The sequence below is a fragment of the Kryptolebias marmoratus genome, linkage group LG6, assembly GCF_001649575.2.
Source record: "Kryptolebias marmoratus isolate JLee-2015 linkage group LG6, ASM164957v2, whole genome shotgun sequence".
NCBI lineage: Eukaryota > Metazoa > Chordata > Actinopteri > Cyprinodontiformes > Rivulidae > Kryptolebias > Kryptolebias marmoratus.
Window position 1 is genome coordinate 20,882,014 of NC_051435.1, and position 22,857 is coordinate 20,904,870.

Below are 22,857 nucleotides of genomic sequence, written 5' to 3' on the forward strand. Positions count from 1 at the left end.
CATCAAAATTAAACGAAATAAACATTTGAAATATATGAGTTTGTATGTAATGTATGAATATAATATACAAGTTTCACTTTTTAAATGGAATTACTGAAATCAATCTACTTTTTCATGATATTCTAATTTTATGACCAGCACCTGTATGTTCCAGTACTGATTTGGAGGCAGTTTTGATGATCTGCGCCGCTTATCTGCATCATCTTTAAGTCAAACAATAGTTCTGATCTGAGAGACACACATGAGAGGAAACTTTTGTCCAGTTTATTGACTTAAGTCTGTTAATATGCAAAAAAAGGTAATTCCCACTGTTTGTGTGTTTTTCTGTAGCATTAGCAGAATTTTTTATGAACCAATGGAGACTTTTTTATGAAATTTGCAGGAACTAATCACTCAGTGTTCACCTACCAACTGAGTAACTTTTGGAATCAAAGTCAAGATGGCTGCCACAGCCAGCTTACCTTAAAAACATAAAAATGACAACAAATCTGTTAATATAACAGATTTTACCTAACATCTGGTGTGGTAGTAGCTGAAACTGATCCTCAGCACATAATCTCAGCACTAGCAGATTGGGAAAAATATCTGTTTAAAATTTTGTCATTTACTGTTAGGGGTCAACTCTGTTAGCAAAATATCTCATGAACCACTGTACGGATTTCAGTGAAACTTTCAGGAATTAATCATTGGCTAGATCTCTGCAACTGATTACCTTTTGGAGCAAACCCAATTTAAGATAGTCACCACTCCTGGAGATTTGACCTTGGCCTTCAGGTAAAGAGTTCAGGCTTTGTTTAATCAGTCTGGGGAGTTTTGTTTCTCAGGGTCTGAGAGTCCTCCTGGGGGGCTGTCATGTGTCTTCTACTGATGAGTGGATTCTGTCTGGCCACTCCAGCATCCAGGCCTGACTGGTGGAGTTTCTGCTGAAAATGTCATCCTTCTGGAAGCTTCTCCTCTTTCCACAGACCAACGCTGGAGCGCCGTTAAGAGTTACTAAAGGTGTCTTCATCACCTTCCTGACTAAGGCCCTTCTACCCAGACTGCTCAGATATAGACCAACCAGTCTCGCTGGGATCTGCAGAAATGTTTGTGATACAATCCTGCCTCGGAGGTCTTTTTTTTTTTGCACTTCATGGCTCGGTTTGTGCTCTGACATGCACTGTCAGCTACGGGACCTTTTATAAACAGGTGCATTCTTTTATAAATCACATTCGATCTGCTGAATTTACCACAGGTGAACTCCAGTCGAGCTGTAGAAACATCTGAAGGATGATTGATGGAAACAGGAAACACCTGAGCTCAATTAGGAGTGTCATGGCAAAGGCTGGAAATACTTATGTATGTGCTGTATCTTTGCATTTATTCTTCTTATTAAATTAAACTTCCTTTTCCACTTTGCCATTCTGGCTTATTGAGTGTAGAAATTTGAAGGCAAAGTGAATTTAATCCATTTGGTAATAAGGCTGAAATGTAACAAATCAGGAAAATGGTGTTGCACTGTTTTTTGCTTTTAATTTTGAAATTAATGTTTTGTTATTGTTTTTTTTTTTTAGATAATAAATTGTATGGTGTTGTTACTTTTTTATTAGGACCTGGCTGAAATAGCTATATCATAGCTCGAGGCAATACATGTCATTATGTAAATAATGTCAACAAGAAATTCTAATTATGATTTGGACAAAAAAATTAATTAAAAAAGTGAAAAGCTAGGCTGCAAGCCAGCCTTTGTTGGAATGTGTTACAGGCCTGAAATGTAGAAACAGATGTATATTAAATTAGTGGAAAATGATTGGACAAAGCCTAAAACATTTAAGCTTTGCATCGTCTGCAGTGGAATAGAAGTCAGTGTAAATCATTTATGTTACACAGATTTACAGTTATGTTATGTTGTTTGCCTCGGACTGTGTTGGTGAATTCAGACAGGATGCACCAGAAACATTTAGCACCAGAGTAAAAAAAACCAGGAGGATTTTCTCAGGAAAAGATAACTTTATTTAGTCTGGAATACATACTTCTGTTATATCATATTGCTCATCAGTTAGAAAACACGGCAGCTTTTCAAAATAAAAGCAATGTTTATTTCATTATTCTACTCGTTTTGTCTATTTATAGTTTAAACACACGTCAATAAATACTTTTATTCTCTTGCTCTGGTTTTGTTCAGATTTTACAAAAACATAAAGCTGAGGGAACAACACCGGATTAAAGAGTCAGCAGTGTGGACGCAGGTCCACACGAGCGCCTGCAAACGCCACAGCGAAACACCAGCTAACACTGTTACGCACGTCCACATGTTTGTCCACGTCACTATGGCAGATACAGAAAAACAAAACAACAACAACAACAAGAAAAAACGTCCGTCTGCTCAGCCACTAGTCTGCACGGACACGTATCGTCATTTTTTTTTTTTGTACAGCGAAGAGCACAAACTTTGTCAAACACATGGGCAACAGAGACCCTGGCGTCTGCTGCTGCTCCGAACTCTGAACTTAAAGGATCTTTGCGTTTTATTTCAGCCTGCTGCGTTTGTTGAGTCTCTCCTGCATTGCTCAAATAGACAGAGTTGCACAAAATCACTATTACCGGCACGGAAACCGTCAGCTGCTTTCATATAAATCACTTGCCTCCAAAAGGTGAAGGCAAACGGTGATGTTTTTGCCCGTGTCTGTGTCTGCGTGTGTCTCTGTTACCAAAATATATCACCATTAATCAGATTTTAATAAGACTTGTTGGAAAAATAATCACTGAAAGAACATCTACAACTGACTAACTTCTGCAGTCAACTCAATTCAAGATGGCTGCCACAGCCCACTGATATAAGAAAAGCACAAAAATGTCTGTAAGTCGGGTAATTTTACACATATCAACCTCAAATTTACTGTGATAGCAGCTGAGACTAATTCCCAACACACACTCTGAGCGCTAACAGATTGCATCAGATCATCGTATCGATTTTTTGCCAAATAATGATTTAAAGTCAAGTCTGTCTGACTGTTATCAAAATATCCCATAATCCACTGGATGGTTATTCATGAAACTTTCAGGACGTAATTATAGGTTGTACGTCTACAACTGATTCAATTTTGGAGTCAACTGATTCAAGATGGCCACCACAGCTAAACGACTTTAGCCAACACAAAAGGTCTATAACAGAGTCAGTTTTACAGATCTGAGGTAAAGTTTCTTGTGGTGGTCACTGAGACTTAATCACAACACATACTCTGATCTCATGCAGTATCGTTTGGCATCAAGTTACTTTCAAGGCTTGACCAACATTGCTACAACTTTGTTGTCTCATCAAAAGACGATCTCAGTCTAAAACTCTGGCATGAAAGAAAATATGCATTCCTTCAAGGATTGTTAGGCTTTAAATTTGGAATGTTTTCAGCCTCACTGACACTAAACCTTTACTAAGAACAGTAACATCTTTCTGATAATACTTGTTATTTTCACCTGTAAATCCACACAATTACTCTGTAGGTGAAGAAGATACTGGAGGACCAGTCCTGTCAACCAGTATGACTATTGGATGCATCAGTTTTTTTAATCAATCTTAATAAATGTAAGTAGAAAAACACACACAGAATCAAAAACATTATAAGCCAGAGGTCAGAGGTTTGAGTTATTCTGACATCTTTTGAAAACTCTAAAGGTGTCAGAGTTCCCTGCGTTCCAAAAACAAAGAGAAACTCTGTATTCTCAGTTTGATGGATGAAACCATGTGTTTTAAAGCCATCAGTGACGCCTTTCCAAATATAATCAATGAGCTCCAACGCCTCCACCTGACAATGGACACCCTTCCACCTTCTGCTGTATGTCAGCCTAGTCCTACTCAGGGACCTGGTACCAACCTACAGGTGAGAGGACAGGTCATCACAGGGTCACCAGAGACAAGACGGACAACCATGCATGCACACACTCACACCTAAGGTCAGCTTAACATCTGACCAAACCTAACCAGACCAAAAATTAGAGCAAGTGGGAAATAGTTGCCTAAAAGTGTTCACAAACATCCACTCTCATGTTTCTAACTCCTGAACCTCTCCACCTCCGTACTCCCAGCAGTCTAATCAGGAGATTGTGCTTAGATGCACAGCAGCTGTATTTTTCGTCCTTCGATTAAAAACAGGCTGGAAAAACAAAATGGTTGCACTTGATGCTCTGTTTCCATCTCAAAAGAAAACCTATCGAGTCAAAGAGCAGCACCTGCTGATGGCAGAGCTGGAAAACCTCCATACTGTAAGATCAGATGGAGAGAATGTGTCCACTTCAAGAGCCTCTGGAATTTTCTATTAAAATGAAAACATCAATTTTAAAGATTCCATGTACAGTAAAATAAAAAAAAGCTCTTTGTCCAGGAACTTGCTGTTTTGTGCAACACTTTTGTTTTGTTTTGTTTTATTTTATTTTTTTTGATGCTGTTAAATTGCAAAACGTTACGAGACACAACAGACACAGAAGGGCATAAACTTGAATGATCTTTTTGACAAAATCACAGTGAAACTTTAAGACTTACACCTATCTGTAAACTGAGGAACACCACAGCTCAGAGATGATGGTCCGGCAGTGACTAACAAAAAATAATATATTTACTGAACGTTTGAAGCAAAGCACTGTAGGGAGCAGCCGACCGCAGTGCCTTCTGTAGAGGAAAACGCCACAAATACTGCAATGTGAAAATGTTGTCGACTGCACTGAAAAGTAAATAGCGGTAACTCGTGAAGCTGTGTGTGGTGTGTAAGGGAAAGGGGCTTAAAATAAAAAGCTGGGATTGATTCCACTAAAATCTCTTGCTTTGTAGAACTCTACAAAGCCTCCCGGGGGTCATGGGTAGAAATAAAATTTGAGGTCATGAGGATCATCATATACTATAACTAGAGACAGGACCGGAAGCTGGAAGTTGAAGCCACCATGGACGAGCACCCCCCACTAGACTAGCTGCAGTATAATTTTTAAAGTCCTGCCCTCTCTGTAAATAAATGGGACATTTGCCTGACTAAAATAAATAAATAAAAAAATAAATAAAAAACACTTGAGATCGTTCTTTAGCTGCTGATTTTTGTTGACTCTTGTAGCTTTTACTTGCTGCTGTTTGTTCAAATATGCATTTTGTAACATGCGTTTAGTTTCAATTAGTTATTTAAGGCTTTAAGAAAAGCCTATTATGGAGTTGGGAAGGTGTGTGGATGGGAATGTCGTATCAAGGGTACAGCCCAACATCCCAAGTGTGCAGACTCTGGTTCCAAAAATACAACATGGCAGCACCAAAAAAACTGACATTTGGGCTTCAATTATGGACAACAGGACGAAGTTCGTCGAACTTTATTTATGTTGATGGTCGTAAAAGTCTGTCCCTTCAGTTTAGTAAACCATGGATGCGTGGATTTGCAATAACACTGATGTCTATGTGCAGCAGGTGTTGTGCTTTGATTTGTTCTTAGTTTGGACGGGGAAACAGATGGAAACGCAACATCGGAAGTAAGACAGGGATTTAGGGACCATCTAGAAATTGATAAATCAGGCTGTAACGTCAATAACATTAATAAAATTGGTGGTGTTGTCACCTGAATTACATCAAGTAATTATGAATCAGAATGAGCGAATCAGAATCAGTGAATGAATGTCAATCCAACAGTTAAATGTTACTTTATTGATCGTTCTTAAATGTTGCTTCAGTTTCAAGTTTGACTTGTTATAATTAAAATTGGTCTGTAACATATTGTCTGCATTTCTTCAGTTAACTAGAAGTGATGTTTGCAGCTTTGATGGTTTTTTTAGGAGTTAGTGATCCTAGAAATGAGAATTAGTCCAACCTTTTCAAGTCACTGAACCTTAAGAAAAATTACTCTCAAACAAAATGTCTGTTTGCAAATCAGCGCGCATGGCTTAACTAAACTGGAGACAGATTTTGACACCAATGTCATGGTTTAAAAAACCAAGTAAACGTATTACAACTTCTAAATGCTGAAATTGAGCAGCTGTGATCCAAAATGTCCCCTTGGTACATCCACGCTCTATAAAGGACTGATTTTTAATGGCCCAAAAAAGCTTAAATGACTACAACAAGCCCACTCCATGCTGACATTATCTGAAAGCAACAGCTGTCTCAAATTAATAAAAGCACATTCGGCTTCTAATAATACAATTTGTTTAGTTTTAGATTACTTGAGGTGAGAGGAGTACAGTAGGCTGTTATGTAACTGAGTTGTGACTGTGAGGGACTAGCTGATGACTCAAATTGCAGGAAAATTGCGAGAAATGGGCACATTTTCTTGCTGCAGTCTCACTGAATTCAGAGTGTTTGTGACCTAGTGACCAACAAATCCTAAGGCTGTGTTTTTAACAGCCAGTTTCTTTTTAATATAATGGCTCGTTTTCATACGCGTAGCTCTCAAAAAGGCATTCTTGGCTGCGCACATTATTTAGTTGGCCATCTCTGCCCACTTCTCACCCACCTCGGCTCGTTTTGTTCCCATCTTGGCAGCTGCCCCCACGTTTATGACTTCATTTGCTGGAGCACATTTTGAAATGAAGACAGGCAGATTTGGACCAGTATTTCAATGAATATTAATTAGAAACCAATGGTTTCTGCCGGATGAGAGCTCCCAGGCTGGAGTCAAAAAACAGTCAACCCTTTCTTTCAAAATCGACTCTTTCTTGAGATGGACGCCTGCATGGTCTCTGTGACCATTTTGAGAGAAGTTTTTTGGCTATGTGAAAAATTTAAGTGACAGAACTGCATGACTCTGAGGAAAATACTGAGAAATATCACAATCGTCACAAGACATTCTGGAGAGTCCCTCAAGAATGCCATTTCATGTCGGACTGTCTAGAATGTCTTTAGGCAAAACACAGATCTGTCTTATTAGGATTAGACAGCTACAAGTTGGTGGTGTAGGTGTTATACGCTTGTCAAATCTTAAAACTCCCATTTGCACATTTAATATCTAGCCCCACCATATTCACCACGGTCTCCTTACAGAAAATATAAATGGATTACTTTGAGAACAGCCTCTAACTTCACAAGCAACAATTACCGAAAGCCAACTCCTGCAGAGGAAACCTCTATCCTTCCCCTCAGGTGAGGTGAATCCCATTATTTGTTTGCTCCTAATTAGCAGCCATATAAAAAGATAAGTTTAACTGCAGCTGATGCACAGTATCATTAATGCCTGCTCGCTGTAGGCCTGCCATCTTCCTGAAACAATGCCGTGTCTTGCCTCTCAGGGGCAGTGGAGATCCCGCCGAGCAAACAGCTCCTAATCAGCTGTCTGATTCAATGCTTCCGAGAGGAAATAAACCCGGTAAAGATCGAGAGCCAGGAATCCTGACAGATGTGAGCGCAGCAGCATGAACACACATCCAAGGCCTCCAGTGAGTCAGAGTGGTATTAATAGAGCAAAAAGCAGCAGGTGCTGCCACTGTGTCTACAGCTCACAGCCAATTATGGAGCTCTGCAGGTGGAGCACACAAAAGCACACAAGGAAGCAGAAGTTAATCCAGTATGAGCTCAGTTGTCTTCCTCTAACCTGTCACCTCTGCTCTGCCTCTTTTATATCTCGCCTAAGCCTTCCTTCTCTCACACTCAGACACACTCAAAGGTAAATGTTTAAGGTCAGCGTCCTGATGTGGTTATGACTCAGCACATCAGCTCAGCCATTCAGCAGCAGAAGAACAGAAAAAGCAATAGGTGTTCAAAAAATAAAATAGTCCTTCACTTATAGTTTGGTCCAAAACATGACTTGCGTGTTTCTGAGCTGTCAGAGGGACCCACCACCTTCATTAAGGAGCAGAACAAACAACAAGAGTCTCCTGCCCTTTAAAGCATCGGCTGCAGCAATGGATGCAGCTGAACTTTCTGCCTTTAAAGAAAAATGACATCATTTAAACCTTATTTATTCTTAAGACTTGAATTGCTAGAAAAAGTGTGTGGAGGCCATTTGGTTCACTGAGAGGAGTAAGCTTTGAGGAGGCAACTCTGAACGGGTCACTTTGGTCCTGTTGGCGGTTAAGCTTCATATTTGTCAAGTTTGGTTAAAACACAACAGTGTAAAGTACAAAAGTTAAAACGAGAAGATACAAGCTGGTTCCTAGTTTAAGACAACACATCAAGGCCTGGAGGAACATCAGATAAATTGTTTCATACATGGAGAGAAACTAATTATTGCTGCTTGTATATGAAGCAAGTGATTATGTTGCAGGAATATCTTTCTCCTGGATGCAAAACATGTGAGGTTACATCATCCACAGAAATACTACAGCAGGCATGTAGTACTACAGTACTAACAGACTATTTTTTTTTTCCCCTCCAAATGGGTTCCAGTGCCAAATCAAAGTCAAAGCTCATTTTCACCAGCTCTTTCTGTTACTACCAGCAACCAATGAAAATGTGGTGAGCGCCGTGTTTAAAAAGCCTGATTTAGCTTCACTTTTATTCTGCTTCATTTGAGACAGAATACTCCACTTCAACGAGAATAAGTTGTTAAACGAGCAGCTCATAGACTGTCATCCTTCTGGAGTTTGTGATGAGTTGCTTCCCTGCTCTTCAGCAGTTCTTCAAGTTCTGCAGAAGCCTGTGTGGCCTGTCAAAGCAGAGAAACACCAACGATATGCAGGATAGTGGCCCTCGAGGACCAGGACTGAGCACCACTGGTCTACAGAAACTCAAAAGGCAACAGAGGGAGGGTCAGTCATGTACTGGAAGAGATGTTTCATGTGATGGAATGATGCGGTTCTGAGTCGGCTCTCTGACTGAAAAAAAAACCCCTACTGGTTCTTAGCTTTATTTTTAAGAACCAACTGACCTGATTTGGCACTGGAGCCTCTTTTGTGGAAAAACCCCTTCGATTTACGGCGCTACATTCCTGATGTTTTGGTCGTGTCCGATTCTGGACTAATGTCACCAACTCACTGAGTGCCCCCCAAGATAAAACCTTCATGAATACAGTAGGATGTGAATTAAACCTCAAACAGAGACTTCCAGAGCTGATAAAATGGGAAGGGAGTGATAAATCTGGCAAATGAAGTCTCTCTAAAGCTTCTTTAAGACTTCTGATATTTTAGATTAACTCCACAGCTTTTTGGTTTTCTTTGCCTTGTCTGACAGGACTTTTGTTTGTACATTTTTGAAAAATCCCTGACAGGACAAAAACATCAGCCATTTTGGTAAAGGAAAAGGTTAATGTTGATGTCAGTAACAGCTGGCTTTATCTAAGGCTGTCCTAAACGAGTTCAAACCCCTGTCTACTCTTTCAGGTTAAGCATTCACTGCAGTTATGTCCAACAACAAAAGCAGAAGTACCTTGAAACTTTAGTAGGTTTTAGAAACACAAAGTCTGCTTAAATCCCTTAGCTTCCGTCTGTGTGTGTGTTTTTTTTTCTAACATTCACAACAAAGTGAACACACGTACAGAGGTGAGCTGAAATGCTGAGGCCATTCTACATTCATTTCCTTCTGTTTTGCTCTTCATCACTTCAGCTTTCTTTTCGAAAATAATTCATTTGCTGAGTTACAGCAATGAATAACTGCCTAAGAAGCACACCGAAGTCACCAAAGTGTCTTCCTTCGTGTTCCTGTTGCACACATTCATAAGACGTCTCGCTCAGTGCGGAGCATCACGTAGTATTTGAGCTCATCATTAGGCTTTACAACACTAAATAAAGGGATATACAAACCACTTGTCTGCACCCGTTCTTTTTTCCTTCTGTCTGTCTCTTTACATCGTCACATCTCCCCCCCCCCCCGGATCCTGCGCTAGCTCGGGCGCAGAGGTCAGACGCGTCCGTTGCCGTGTGTGCTGCTGCGTCGGCCTGACGAGGGGTGAGAGGAGTAGTGCAACTCAGCCGTAGAGAAGCTGGAGGAGGAGTTGGAGGACGAGGAGGTGAGTCCACAAGCTTCACAGGCCAGAGCCAGTTGCCGCAGGGCATCCAGGGAATCCATTTTAGCTCCACGCAACAGATCGCTCTGCCCCTAAAGTGCACAGGGAGACACGTAAATGAAACTGTTTGCTATGGAACAAATTTATAAACAGCTTTTAAATTGGTTTAATGAAAATTCTGCCTTTATAACCTAATTCCTACTGGTTGCTTTTGTCAGATACAGTCAGGTGTCACTTTACCAATCTCTGTTTCTGTCAGTATTATCACACTAAACTGTTTACGCTCAAAAATTGGGAGACGCTCGTCTCCTGATGTGACAAAATGGTGATAGTTTGGTTGATTTTTATTTTGTAGAAAGTTTATGCCAAAATAATTGAAACAAACACTCTATTTTAAGAAGTTCTAAATCTGCTTGCAGTAATTTCAAAAGACTTTCCTTTGTGATAAATCCTATAGTTAGGGTTGGTTTGGGTTTTTGGAGCTATTTCTTAGTTTTGCTAAAGGCTTAGACTGCTGGAGGACAAACTGACCACATTTCTTCAATCTGTTGTCTTCACTCACTCTACTCTCCATTTGTATCAGTAATTATTGCTATCATTAACCTGCTTTTTGTTTGTTTGGACCTGGACCATAGAAACTATACCTGGACCAATTCTGTGTTTGTCTCCGTCTCTTTCCTGTCCTCTTAAACCTAGCCAGCCAAAGCAGATGGTCACTCAACCCGAGCCTGGTTCTGCTGGAGGTTTCTTCCTGTTAAAAGGGAGTTGTTCCTTTCTATTGTCGCCATTGTTATTGCTCAAAAAGGGGGATTGTGACGTAGTGAAGACTCAATGTAATCTGCTGGCTTCCTTAGCTAGATAACTTTTACTAAGTGGCATTGTAAAATGTATGTAAAATGTTTTTGTGCAGTACCCTGAAATTACTTTTGTTGTGAATAAACTGAATTGATTTAAACGAGGCATGGCTGCCAAAGTGGGCACAATGCAGGTAATGTTGATAGCCTAGAATATAGCTTTGCAAGCCATGCACACAAAAGTAGGTGATGGTTTTCAAGGATTGGCTTCCAAAAACAGAATCATTTGGTTTGCTGGTTGTACAGAATTTAGCGAGGCTACAAATGAAAACTTACCATATTTTTGTTTTTGGATTTTTCTTCACAAACCTTCTGTAATTTTGAGTCACCAACTAGTCTTCGACAGTCACACCCCAATGATATACAACCCTAAAGTCCACTGCTACTGCACCTCTGGGTTTTCTTTAGCATGTTTTAGTACCTTGAGCACAGTAATGTTCCAGGTGAAACTCTCTACTGCCTTGTTTAGCTTGCGTCCCTTAAGTCCTTCCTTCTCACTGAGCCGGGAGAGATCCTCATGGAAGTCCATTCCTGTCAAACACAAGCAGGACCCGAGTGTAACGTCAAGAGTTCAAACTCTAGTGAATCACAGCTGTCAAGTGTGAGAGCCATTCATCTAAGCCAAGGGTGGGCAATCCTGGTCCTTGAGGGCCACTATTCTGGATATTTTACCGTACTTGTTTCCCTGCTCCAACACACCTGATTCAGTGGTTAAATTACCTCTTCATGTTCTGCAGAAGCCTGTTAATCACCCATTGATTCAAATCAGGTGTGTTGGAGCAGAGAAACAAGTAAAACATGCAGGATAGCGGCCCTAGAGGACCAGGATTGCCCACGCCTGATCTAAGCTTATGCAAAACACTGTCAGGCAAGAGTCAACATGCCTTGATGGATGTGTTGTCACAAAACTGACGTATTTGTGCAAACATCAAACTGCTCCTGACATTTACTTTCACATCTAAGGGTCAGAAACTATCTCAGATAGTGAGTGGCTGTAAAGAAAATAAACAAAATACTGACTCTGTTTCTTTCAGTTTTATTCAGCTGCTGTGCAAGTGTCACTCAGATGTCAGGCTCACTGAAAAACAACCTTTCAAGCAAACTTGTTTTTAATACTATGTGAAGACTGAAAGCATCTCTGACCTGATCTCTCAAGTGAATTTTCCAGCTGACGGCTTTGTTCATTTGTTGATTTATATAGGACTTACTGTTGTTGTATCTTATAGTGCAGTCGTTTAATTCTTGATCAAATCTTTTTTGACTCACTTCCCCTTGAGTCCACCTGTGTAGCCATTCAGGCAACTCTTCACACTTTACCTTCTCTGTGCACCCGGTCGATCCTCTCCTGAACACCATCTGCACTCTCAATCAGCTGTTTCTGGGCAGCAATCATCTAAATAGAACAACATGTACGTGCACATTATATATATTTATATAATATTCTAAACCATACAGCAGCCAAATACAGGCACCTCGAATAGTTTTTTTTTTCAATTCTTAGCTTGAAGGTCAAGGCTTTCAACTGGTATTGACCTGGTAATAAAATATTAAAATTTGGTAAATACAGTTTCAGATGAACAACAACACACTGCTATTTATTTTATTTACACAAAAATGTGCCTCGAAGGTAAGAATCACTGAATGAAAAACAAAGTCAGACAATATGGATTTCTCAAACTTCTCAAATTGACTGAATTTTAAAAATAGTTCAGCTTGAACCTGATATACTGGAATAGAATATCAAAAGTGTTACAACAAAAAAAAAAAAAAGCAAAAAGAAGTTCAAACTAAAATGACCAGCTAGCTTCAGCCTGTTTAAAAAAAATCACAAATACGAAAGAAAAAATTCCAACTACTGACAAGCTCCAAAATGATTAAAAAATTAAAAAAATGAAGCCATGCAGTTGGACATATCACTGTGAACCTTCTAACATGACTTACCCTCTTACTTAAAAAAAAATATATATATATATATATATATATATATATATATATATACAGTTTTTATGTTTTACCTCATCTGTTCAAGTATAAAAAAATTATATAAACAAAATTACTAGTTGTAGCTTCCACTAAGCCCCTTCACCCCCACTTCTGAACAGACCAACACTAATTATTAGTCATTTGTAATTTCTTAGCTTCTCGTTTTTATATCAACCCTTTTTATTTGTAGGGGGGGGAAGTTGGTTCTGAACTGTTTTTTCAGCAGTCTCAGCACTTTGTTGAGAGCTTTGCATTGTAAACCTAAAAAGGTGGAAAATTATAAAATAACGTCAATGTTTTCGTCTCGCCTGTTACAGAGCATACAAACTGACTATATGAATTAGCAAACATTAGTGATATGTAGAAGCTAATTTAGGTATTAGCTAATATTAGTAAGTGTTAAAAAAAGCATCAAAAAGGGGCACCAGGAAACCAGGAAGTAGCACTCAGCCCTATTACCAGTCTTAAGTGTCTGTTAGTCTCTAAAGTTGTGTCCAAGCTGTCCAGGGGATGTGTCCTGCAAACATTGTAGATGAAGGCCAAAAACATTTATTTGTGTAGGATTACGCTTTTAAAAGTATTGGCATTCAACCAGCTTAAAAAGTCGATGACCCCAATGTTAAAAGGCTGATGGACTTTAAAAGCTAAAGCAGTTGTTAAAATAATCAGCTTAGTTACGTGATGTTAGAGAGCTGATCTGCGCTTACTGCAGCTTGGTTGCCAACGTTTAAAATGAAAGAACCAACGTTCAAATTAATTAAGTTAAGGAGTTTAGTTTTATCCTATAATAAATTAGTTTTGTTTTATTTATAATTTACTCTTGATGTGGGAAGGTGAGGCGTAGACTAGCCTCCTGGTGAGCAGAGAGCAGCTGGTCCTTGTCTTTGGAGACAAGCAGAAAAGAGAAAAAAATGGAGACAAGTCCTGGAGTTTCTTTGTGTGGGAAGAAGGTGTGGCGACTCAGAAGTGAAATGGTTTCGGGAATAAAAGTCGGAACTCCAGCCTAAATGTTTGCTTTACCTCATAAACTACATGTCATGCTTTGGAGGCCCAGCAGAAGTAAAGCAACTTTAGAATTTTTGCATCAAACTTTAAATGAAAGCAAAGTGTTTCGAAGGTTGGCCTTCAAGGAAAAGACTCTTTTTTTAAAACGAAAAGCTTATTACCGAGTCAGAGTCATTCAAAGCTTTGATTTTCTAAAACCTTGACAGCCGTGTTTCTGTCTCTAACAGTTTAAATGTCTGTAGATTAGTCAACAATAATTCTCTTCTGACAAAAAACAAGGATACAAACTGAATATGGTTATTTTCTTTTGATCTAAGGCTTGGCAGTGCATAGCTTAGGTTATAAACACATACTCTGAAGTACCCAGTCTCACTGTCTCGAGTCTTCAGTATTAGGATCAACAAATATTAATATCAGGCGGCACAGCAGAGCAGAGGTTAGTGTTGTGCCTCACAGCAAGAAGGTCGCAGGTTCGCCTCCCAGCTGGGTTTGTCTCTGTGTCCCTGTAATGGACTTGAGACCTGTCTGGGGTGTACCCCACCTCTCACACCCTGGCCACTGGAGGCACCAGTACACCCGACTCAAAAAGGAAAAACCGGGTGAAAAGAATGGAAATATTAATAACTAAAGAAATGGCCTGAAAATAATTGTTTTAAACTATTTACAATCTCACTGAAAGAAGAAATAACATTACGAATATACATATTCATTACAATAATAATTTTGGTTAAAGCTTTAAAAAGCTACTGCAGAGGGACCAAAGAGAAACATATGACCCCAGAGCCATATGTTCCAGACCCCTGCTGTAGATTATTAATCACAAAACACAGTTATGAGGGAAAAATCACAGAATTTGTTCTCGTGGACGCTTGATTCGACATACTAACCACGTCGTAGGCAGCAAGCAGTTTGCGGGTCGCCTCTGAGAGGCTGACCAGCGGCTCCAGACAGGGGTAGCCCTCCCTCAGAACCATGGTGGCTCCCATGGTGCCCTCGGGGCTCTGAAGCCTCGTGGCCAGGCTCTGGATGCACTGCTTCAGTTTGGCCACCGTGGGGAGCCCACACTGATCTTTGAAATTGGCTGTGGAGCTCTGGAGTGAAAAATAAGATAAAAAAGAAAACAAAATTGAGGACGGTAAAAAAAATCTCAGCACACCCCCTACACGCAAACACCCCTCACTTGTAGTAAAAAATATGTCAGCAGTCAATTAGGCCAGAGAAATCAGACCTAATTTAAGCAATAGAAACAACATGGCATTAAGCTGGAACAAAACAATCTAAGGCTTTGGGATGTTTTCCAGCTCAAACAGGTGTCAGGATGTGAAACAGGGACGGAAAGAGTTAACTGCACATCTGAAATGCTGGGTTACTTGATAACAAGGGAAACAACATGTTTGTTCAATGAAAAGCATTCTTGAATGAGAACTTTAACGTCCAACTGAACACCTTTAGCTCGTTAAGAAAAAAAGCCCAAACACTGCAGGTGATCCTCACACCTGTGTGTGCATGAATCAAGCATGACGGGCACCAACTGGGCACACAGCTGGAGTCGTGGCAGAGACACAGAAGGACGAGGAAATGAAATGACGACTTGAGTGGATGAGAAAACAGCAGTCCCACGCAAATCCTAGAACCCTGTTTAGATCTGGCTCTAACATCTGTTTCGGGTGGATTTAATCAGATCTGCCGATGTTCTGTTTGGCCCAGTTCAGACCTTTTGCCAAATTTTGTTCTCAGCTAATGGGTTTCTTTAAAATAGCACTAAATGATGATGTGAATAGCACTGAAATAACCAAAAACGTCTTCACCCATTTTGTCCACATTTGTTTTGTTAGTCTGAACACAATCCACCCTGAGCCGAGCTGTAGGACCACCTGCTGAAATGACATGACCCCACACAAGCAGCGAGGTATCAAAGTCTACTTCAGATGCCAATTGATTAAAGATAATTAAATGGTCATCATTGGGAATGTTCTGAAGGTAAGGTGTTTTTGTTTGTTTGTTCATCAGTTTATTGAACTGTTTATCAGAATCCTTCTCGATAGAAATGTCAGTTTTGTTGGGATTTTATTCACCAGAGTGGAGCACGACGCAGTGTGGTAAGTTTGTTCTGATTGTTTTTAGAGCTAATTGGACCCACTGTGGTTGCTGTGAGCTATAATGCACTGTGTCAACCACAGAACAACAGTCTGACAGCGTTATGTCACTTTATGTTCATCTAATTAAACACAGAACCGGTGTGTTCGCAGTGAAGCCTTGCAGAAAACAGCTGTTGGCTGCCAGAGCACTGTGTTTCACTGTAGTGGATTTTTACAGGTTCAAATCTGCAGTCTTTGCTCTGACACTGAGCTCGGTGAAATCGGCAATCATTGAAAATGTGTCTTTATTTCTCTTACATCACACCTGTTCAGTAACTAAGCTCAACAAGAGATAATGCCACATAAATTTGACTCAAATGGCTCTGAACCGTGTTAATGTCAAAATGTTCCAATGTCTGACTGTATTGTAATTTTTACAGAAACATTAGCAGACCCGCTGTCACACTGATTCGACAGCCCTCTGCCTGATGGGGAAAAAAAAGATTTTGGGGTACACAATTACACTGCCAAGCGTGAACGCTATCAGCCAGTGCTTACTGCTTACAATCGAATGACCAAAAACAAATAGAACGATGGCCCGGGGTGTGTCGCGGTGAAGAGTTTATTTGCATGACACCTGATCTCTCCAGATGCATTTTAGTACCAGGCGTGAACCTGAAGACGTCTACTTGGGACTGAATCAGTGAGAACACATGTTAGCGCCAGCTCAGAAGAGAGGGTGTCCAAACTTTCTGACTGAAGGGTCTTACATTTGTGCTGTTGGAGAACGGCAGGATCCTTTTAAGTACGCTGCTAATTATCTGATTCTTTTTTTTTTCTTTTCATGTGAGATTCACGTTTCCACTTAAATCCACAAACCTGATCTCCCAGCAGACATTTTGACAGCTGTGATTTAGGCTTGATAACAATCGACTAGAGAACAAAATAAAACCGAATCATTGCTAATCCTCTTTATCTCATCGCTGTTTCTAAAAATAAAATGCAGATTACAAGATAAAACCTATCGCAGGAACGTTTCTGTATCTGTAGCGTTATGGGGAGATGTGTTTTATAACAGCAGGGGTGTGAACAACCAAAGCAGCCAGAGATGAAGAAAAAAAAAACGAATGTGTAAAACTGATGGACAACTGCCGCTAATAGACTAGATCTAAAATCAGATTTTTTTATATATTTATTTATTCTTTGTTAATTTAGAGTACATGTTTGCTGGCTTTAGAGATGCTGTTATAATTATATTTTTAGCACCCATTTCCGAAAGCTGAATGCAGGAAATCATGATTATACCCCTGTCTGTGTGCATGCATGTGTGTCTGTTAGCAAAACATCACATGAAGCACTGGATGAATTTCCTTTAAGGCTTGCAGGAAGTATTCATTGAATCTACACCTACAGCTAATTACCTTTTGGAGCCAACATAAATTAAGATGGCTGCCACAGCCTTAGAAAAAAAAGGAAGACGGCTACAAACTGTCAATTTTCCACGCAGCATAAAGCGCTACAATTTGGTGTGGTAGTAGCTGAGAATCATTCATGAGCATTCTTTGAGTGCTACTCATTGTGTGAGATCTTTGCTTAACATTTTGTCTGTTAGTAAAATGTTTCATGAACCATGGATTTAGTGAAACTTTCTGAAAGCAGTCATTGGATGTACATATACAACTGACGAACTCTTAGTCAGTTCAATTCAAGATGGCTGCCAAATTAGCCAATACAAAAATGGCTATAACACAGTCAGTTTAGCAGATACTAAGCTAAAATGTAATGTGGTGGTAGCTGAGAGTCATTCACAACACCTTATGACATCTCATGAGATTGTGAGGAACGTTATTTTTACAGTCGTACCAAAACGGCTACAACTCTGTCACTTCTTGGTCTAAAACTCTGGCATAAGAAGCGAAACGTAGTCCTTCCGGGAATGCTGGGCCTTTAAATTCTTCGTGGACTTGCAGAAAGCAGCTGTGATGTAGAAATAAACAAGACGGAGGCAAAAGTATCCACGTATTTATTGCTCATCAGCACATGTATCTCCATATAATGGTCTAAGAACACACTCTGTGATTCTTTTCACTTTGCCCACCCAGAAGTGTTAGTGTTCAGTGATAAGCTGGTGGGTGCTGTGCGACCAGCCTCCACTTCTCCTGGTATTTATAGAAGCTTTATTGTCCTCCTCCACACTTCTCACTGACTCTTCCTTTGTCACGCCTCGTCCTCCTCCTCCTCTTTTATTCACCCTACAGACATGTCTCAGGTGGACTCTGATTGTAGGTAATCACATGCTTTCAAACGCAGGCGGCTCACAAGACTAGCGGAGCTAAATTCTTCTCCATTTCTGTCTAAAACTCACAAGCTTGTGTGCAGCTGTGTTGGTGCTGCGCTAAGTATAATAAAAACCTTTGGTCAAAGCTTGAAAATAACAATGTGCCGTCTCATACATTATTATGGTGTCTTGTGTGATCTGTTAGTGCTTTGAGCATGTGTTGTGAACGATGGCCAGCTACTACCACACCAAATTTCAACTCAATGTCCTTAAAGCCTACTGAGGAATAGCAATTTTTGTGTAGGCTAAGGTCATTTTGCTGTAGTGGCCAGCTTGAAATGGGCTGACCCCAAAAGTTAATCAGTTGTAGATGTACAACCAATGATCACTTTCTGATGGTCTCATTAAAATCTATTCAGTGGTTCATGAGATATTTTGCTAACAGAAGTGGTAACCTCAGGAAAGTGCTGTATGTATGACTCCATTGTGAAGATGATATCCAGACTCCAAACTACAGGGGGCAGTGGTCTCAAGTTTGTAAAAACTTCATAATCTAACAAAGACGATCATGTTCTTTCATACCTGAGCATCTTCTCGCAGGTCCGTTGCCTCTTTAAGGGGTCCGCTCGCTTGTTTGAAAGCCTCGTCCACCATCTTGATGCCCGTGTGTCTCAGCGTGACGTACTCCCTTCCACGCCTGCCCACCCTCCTCACCGACAGCCCTCGGCGCGGGGCCTTCCCATCTCCTCGGCGGTTGGTGATGACCACATGGACAAAAAGGCTGGTGTGCGGTAAGAGGTCTCCCGCTAGGCCCAGCAGGGGCACGTTCCGGTAGCCAGGCTGCAGGCACTCAAAGGCCAAGGTGTACTGGCCGATGAAATCGTCTCCGATGTAGTCGTCGTCCAACACCACAAAGCGCAGCAAGGCCAGCTCGGGCATGTTCACCTGCACACAGGAGAGTGAAGCACTAACATGTAAACCAGATGTGCACTGAAAACGAAACGATTAGCAAACAATTCACAAAGTCCTGACCCTCATTAACCGTATTCTTCACTGCTTCAAATTCAAGATCTGTCTGATCTGTCTCTAACATTAGTAGACAAGAGAAGTCTGTCTGTCCACAAGCACAAGCTAAAGTTTGTCTGGAGTCAACCACATTCAGAAAAGATGAAGTTATATCAGTTACGGTCATTTTCAAGTGATTTTGTGACATCACAAAATCTTGTATGTATTAGAGCTCAGAGTATGAGTTGTGAATAACTCTTAGCAACTCTCACTTCAAACTTTAGCTGGATATTTGTAAAACTGACTCAGTGTTGGACATTTTGGGGTTTGCTAAGGTTGATGAGTCGTGATGAATTGGGTTGACTCAGCAAGTTCATCAGGTGTAAATGTACATCCAATGACAAAGTCTGTTCGGTGGTTCATGAGCTATTCTGCCAGCAACCTGACAGGTTTTTACAACGGCTATTGCCAGACTTAAAGAAAGATGTGGTGCGATCAGTTAGAGCTCAAAGGGGTCGTTCAGACGTGTCCTTTAAAAAGGGTTTTAGCTCTTTGATCAGTACAGGTGTGAACTGTCTCAATGTTTCACTCGGACCACCTTCGGAGGGGGTCTGGACCTCTTGTATCCACACACGTTTGGGAGTCTTAACAGCAGTCAACTCAATCTTTGATGCAGGTTACCCCACACTGGGTTAAAAAAAAAAAAAAAAGAAAGTCTGCTCAGCTGCAGCTTATTAAAGGTAATTATACTGTGATCTTTGGATATATTCTGAAGATACTGTTTTATTTAGGTTCTTTTTTTTTCGGCTAAAACTCTTTATTAGAGTTCTTCTTAATAAAAGCCTGTTTTGTCAGGATTGTAATAATCAACAGGACTAGTTTCTCTTTACTTTACTGTTTTTCTAAGTGTTTTTTGAACTGTTGGACCACAGCTGTGGGTCACTTAGGCTCTAACCTGCTGTTGATCACTGTCAGTCATTTTCTAAGCTCTTGAGACAACTCTGTCCTTATCTTTCTGTGTTCAATGAAGTACACACCATGATTCCAAACAGCCCTGTGACTACTTTAAATGGGCAGACTGGCTGATTACAGAACATGTCTTAGTTTAACATGTCCCTGTGGTCATGGTCATTTCTAGGGGTTCCATCCTTTTTGTCATTAGTTTCATTAGTTTATTATGTTAAATAATTCTGTTGAACAAAAATATAAAAACAATGACTGATTTTCATTAGTTTATTATTAGTAATTATTTTGTTTTTATTAATTTTGCCAGTTTAAAGTTTGAAGTTATATAAGTGACCTTTGGGTGTTTTTCCTTCTTTAACAGAAGGGTACCAACTAATTTGCCTGTGTCTGTATTCATGCTTCTGTCAGATTGGCTCCATTTTCTGATTCAGCAGTAATTAGACATGCAGCAATCATTCTCCAGTTTCTCCATCCTGCCATTAGTCTGTCTGTAAAATGACAATTTAAGTCCAGTTACAGTTTTGGTAGGGGGACGAAGACTTGCTGACTGTTTCCTTGTGAGCGCCACTGAAGGAAAACAAAGCCGCTGGAAGGTACTATGGCAGTGAAAGGAAACAAAAGGAGCCTGTGTGAGCCCGAAAAATCAAAATAAAGGGTGTGCGCACAACTTAATTTGCTGATCCTGAATGCGCAGATGGAGCTGTAATTCTGTGATTCACTCACACACATGAACACACAAGCATCTCAGACAGACAAATCATCCATTCCAATCTTATTTAAAGTCTGTCTCCTGCCAAACAACCGCTGCAATTACTGTCTACTGATTACAGGTATTATTCCCATCTTTAGCAGTCCTTATGGAGGAGCATTATGTCTGCAGGGAGCCGTACGCACAAAGCACACATCAGCTGTGACAGCTTGTCATTACGGCTCACCAACACTCCAGCCAGCGAGGGGTAAAAAAGCCCAATCAGCAAGACATCAAACCTCGTCTCGTAATGATTTCACTACATCGTTATATTCACGGGAGCTCCTAATTTGAATCATCCCCACCCCCCTCCCCTAATTAAGCACTTGGGGCTCCATTTTCACGCAGGTGCGAAGCATCAACCTCTTCAAAATCCCACAGACCTCGTTCACGTTGTTCCTGTTTTCATCTCGTTGCTTTTCTTTAAATGTTGACTCTGCTTTCATTACGATTAAAGGCCTAGGATTCCTAGAAGGACTGCATTCCACTCATCGCCTTTGAAAAAAAAAAAACATTAAGGGCAATCTTGTGTTATATCGCAAGATTTTGCAAAATGTGTTAGCACTCTGAGTTGTCAGTATTTGGGTATTTTTGTGTTATTTTCTTGTTTATTTGATTTATCGTGATCCTTGTGCTTAGTTTGTTTCTTGTTTTCCTTTTTTTATATACTGTATAGTTTTGCTCTTAGTGTAACCTGTGCCACTATTCACCTGCCCTCATCTCGGTAGTTTTCCAGTCAGCCTGCCACGCCCATCTGCACCTGTCCCCAGTTTGTAACCACTCACCTGTTTCCATTTCCTCGTCATCAGCCTTTATATTCAGTCCCTAGTAATTTTCATTGTTGCTGTCATGCATTGTCTGGTTCTCCTCGTGCTCCCTGTGATCTGCTGTTCAGTAAGTCGACGTTTGCTGCCACATCTGCTTTTTGTTTCGTTTTACTTTATTAATAAATCAGTTTTCCTTTGTTCTCCTCGTGTCTGCTTGCATCCCGGGTTCCAACCTTTACAAACCTGATAAGAGCATATGTTGTGAATGATCTTCAGCTACCACCACCTCAAATTTTGGATCAATATCTTTAAAATTGGCTGAGTTGTAGCCAGTTTTGTGTTGGCATTTTAATGTTGATTAGCTGTGGTGGCCATTTTGAAGTGTACTGATTCCAAAAGTTAATGAGTTGTAGATGTACCTCCAATGATATGGACACACAGACACTGGCAAAAACATTATCGTCCACGTTCCCCTTTCACCATATGGCGATGATAAATTTTATTGCTGTAAAATGTGAATTCTGTTTTAAGTTCATTTGAGGGTTTGTGGCATTCTTGAAGCTGACTTGTGGAATATCTCTAAATCATCTCCCTCTTTGCAAAAAAACATCAACAAACAGAAAATATCTTGCAGTCCGTAAACATGATTAATATAAGGCACTGTCACGCACTTATACATATAAAAGGTTTAAACAAACTATTTTCCCCTCAGTCTTTGATTTATTACTGTGCAAGTGTAAATGAAACCAATTACAACCTCCGGAAGGAAACATATTGACCTGCTTTATGCTACTTATGATTTTAGTGTCATGCTGAAAAATAATCTAGTCATTTTGCTGTTTGAAGTGAATATTTTTGATGGGTGTTTCTCATTCTGATCATGTTGTGTGCAATAAAATACAATCCTAAATTAAAGGAGATGGTTGGAAAACTGTAAATAAATAACTTGATTCTGAGTCTTACATTTAGTTTACCAGCTATGCCTGTTGCAGAAATTATAAACCCATTCTGTCCATGAACACATTTGGGTGTGTTTTGTTTGTTTGTTCGTTTTCCTCACTGACTCTTTAGCTACTTCAGATACTGCAAGAATTAATTATTACAAGATTTAAAATAAACTCATTACTTGTGAACTGAATCTGTTTTCTGGCAGCAGCACCCAGGAACAGCGTGGAAACCAATTCGGTTCTGCTTTTTGCACGCTTACAATATTTCAAAAGTTGTGTTTGTTTTTTTTTGTTTTCTTGGTTTTTTTTGGGGGGGGGGGGTTATGGGCAAAGTCCTAAAAACTGCCT

The 22,857-nt window shown here is 40.1% G+C and overlaps 1 protein-coding gene across 1 annotated transcript in view; it reads right to left on the minus strand.

The window, feature by feature from the left end:
• Positions 1 to 2,367: 2,367 nt before the first annotated feature.
• The window catches only part of plcl1 (phospholipase C like 1), a 123,573-nt gene continuing 103,083 nt past the window's right edge, over positions 2,368 to 22,857 (minus strand). The window contains exons 8-12 of the mRNA XM_017421139.3: positions 18,659 to 19,021; positions 14,608 to 14,811; positions 12,050 to 12,125; positions 11,154 to 11,263; positions 2,368 to 9,970 (exon numbers count right to left, since the gene is read on the minus strand). Of these exons, the coding sequence (XP_017276628.1) occupies positions 9,773 to 9,970; positions 11,154 to 11,263; positions 12,050 to 12,125; positions 14,608 to 14,811; positions 18,659 to 19,021 (951 nt within the window). The 3' untranslated portion in view covers positions 2,368 to 9,772. The remainder of the gene's footprint in view (positions 9,971 to 11,153; positions 11,264 to 12,049; positions 12,126 to 14,607; positions 14,812 to 18,658; positions 19,022 to 22,857) is intronic.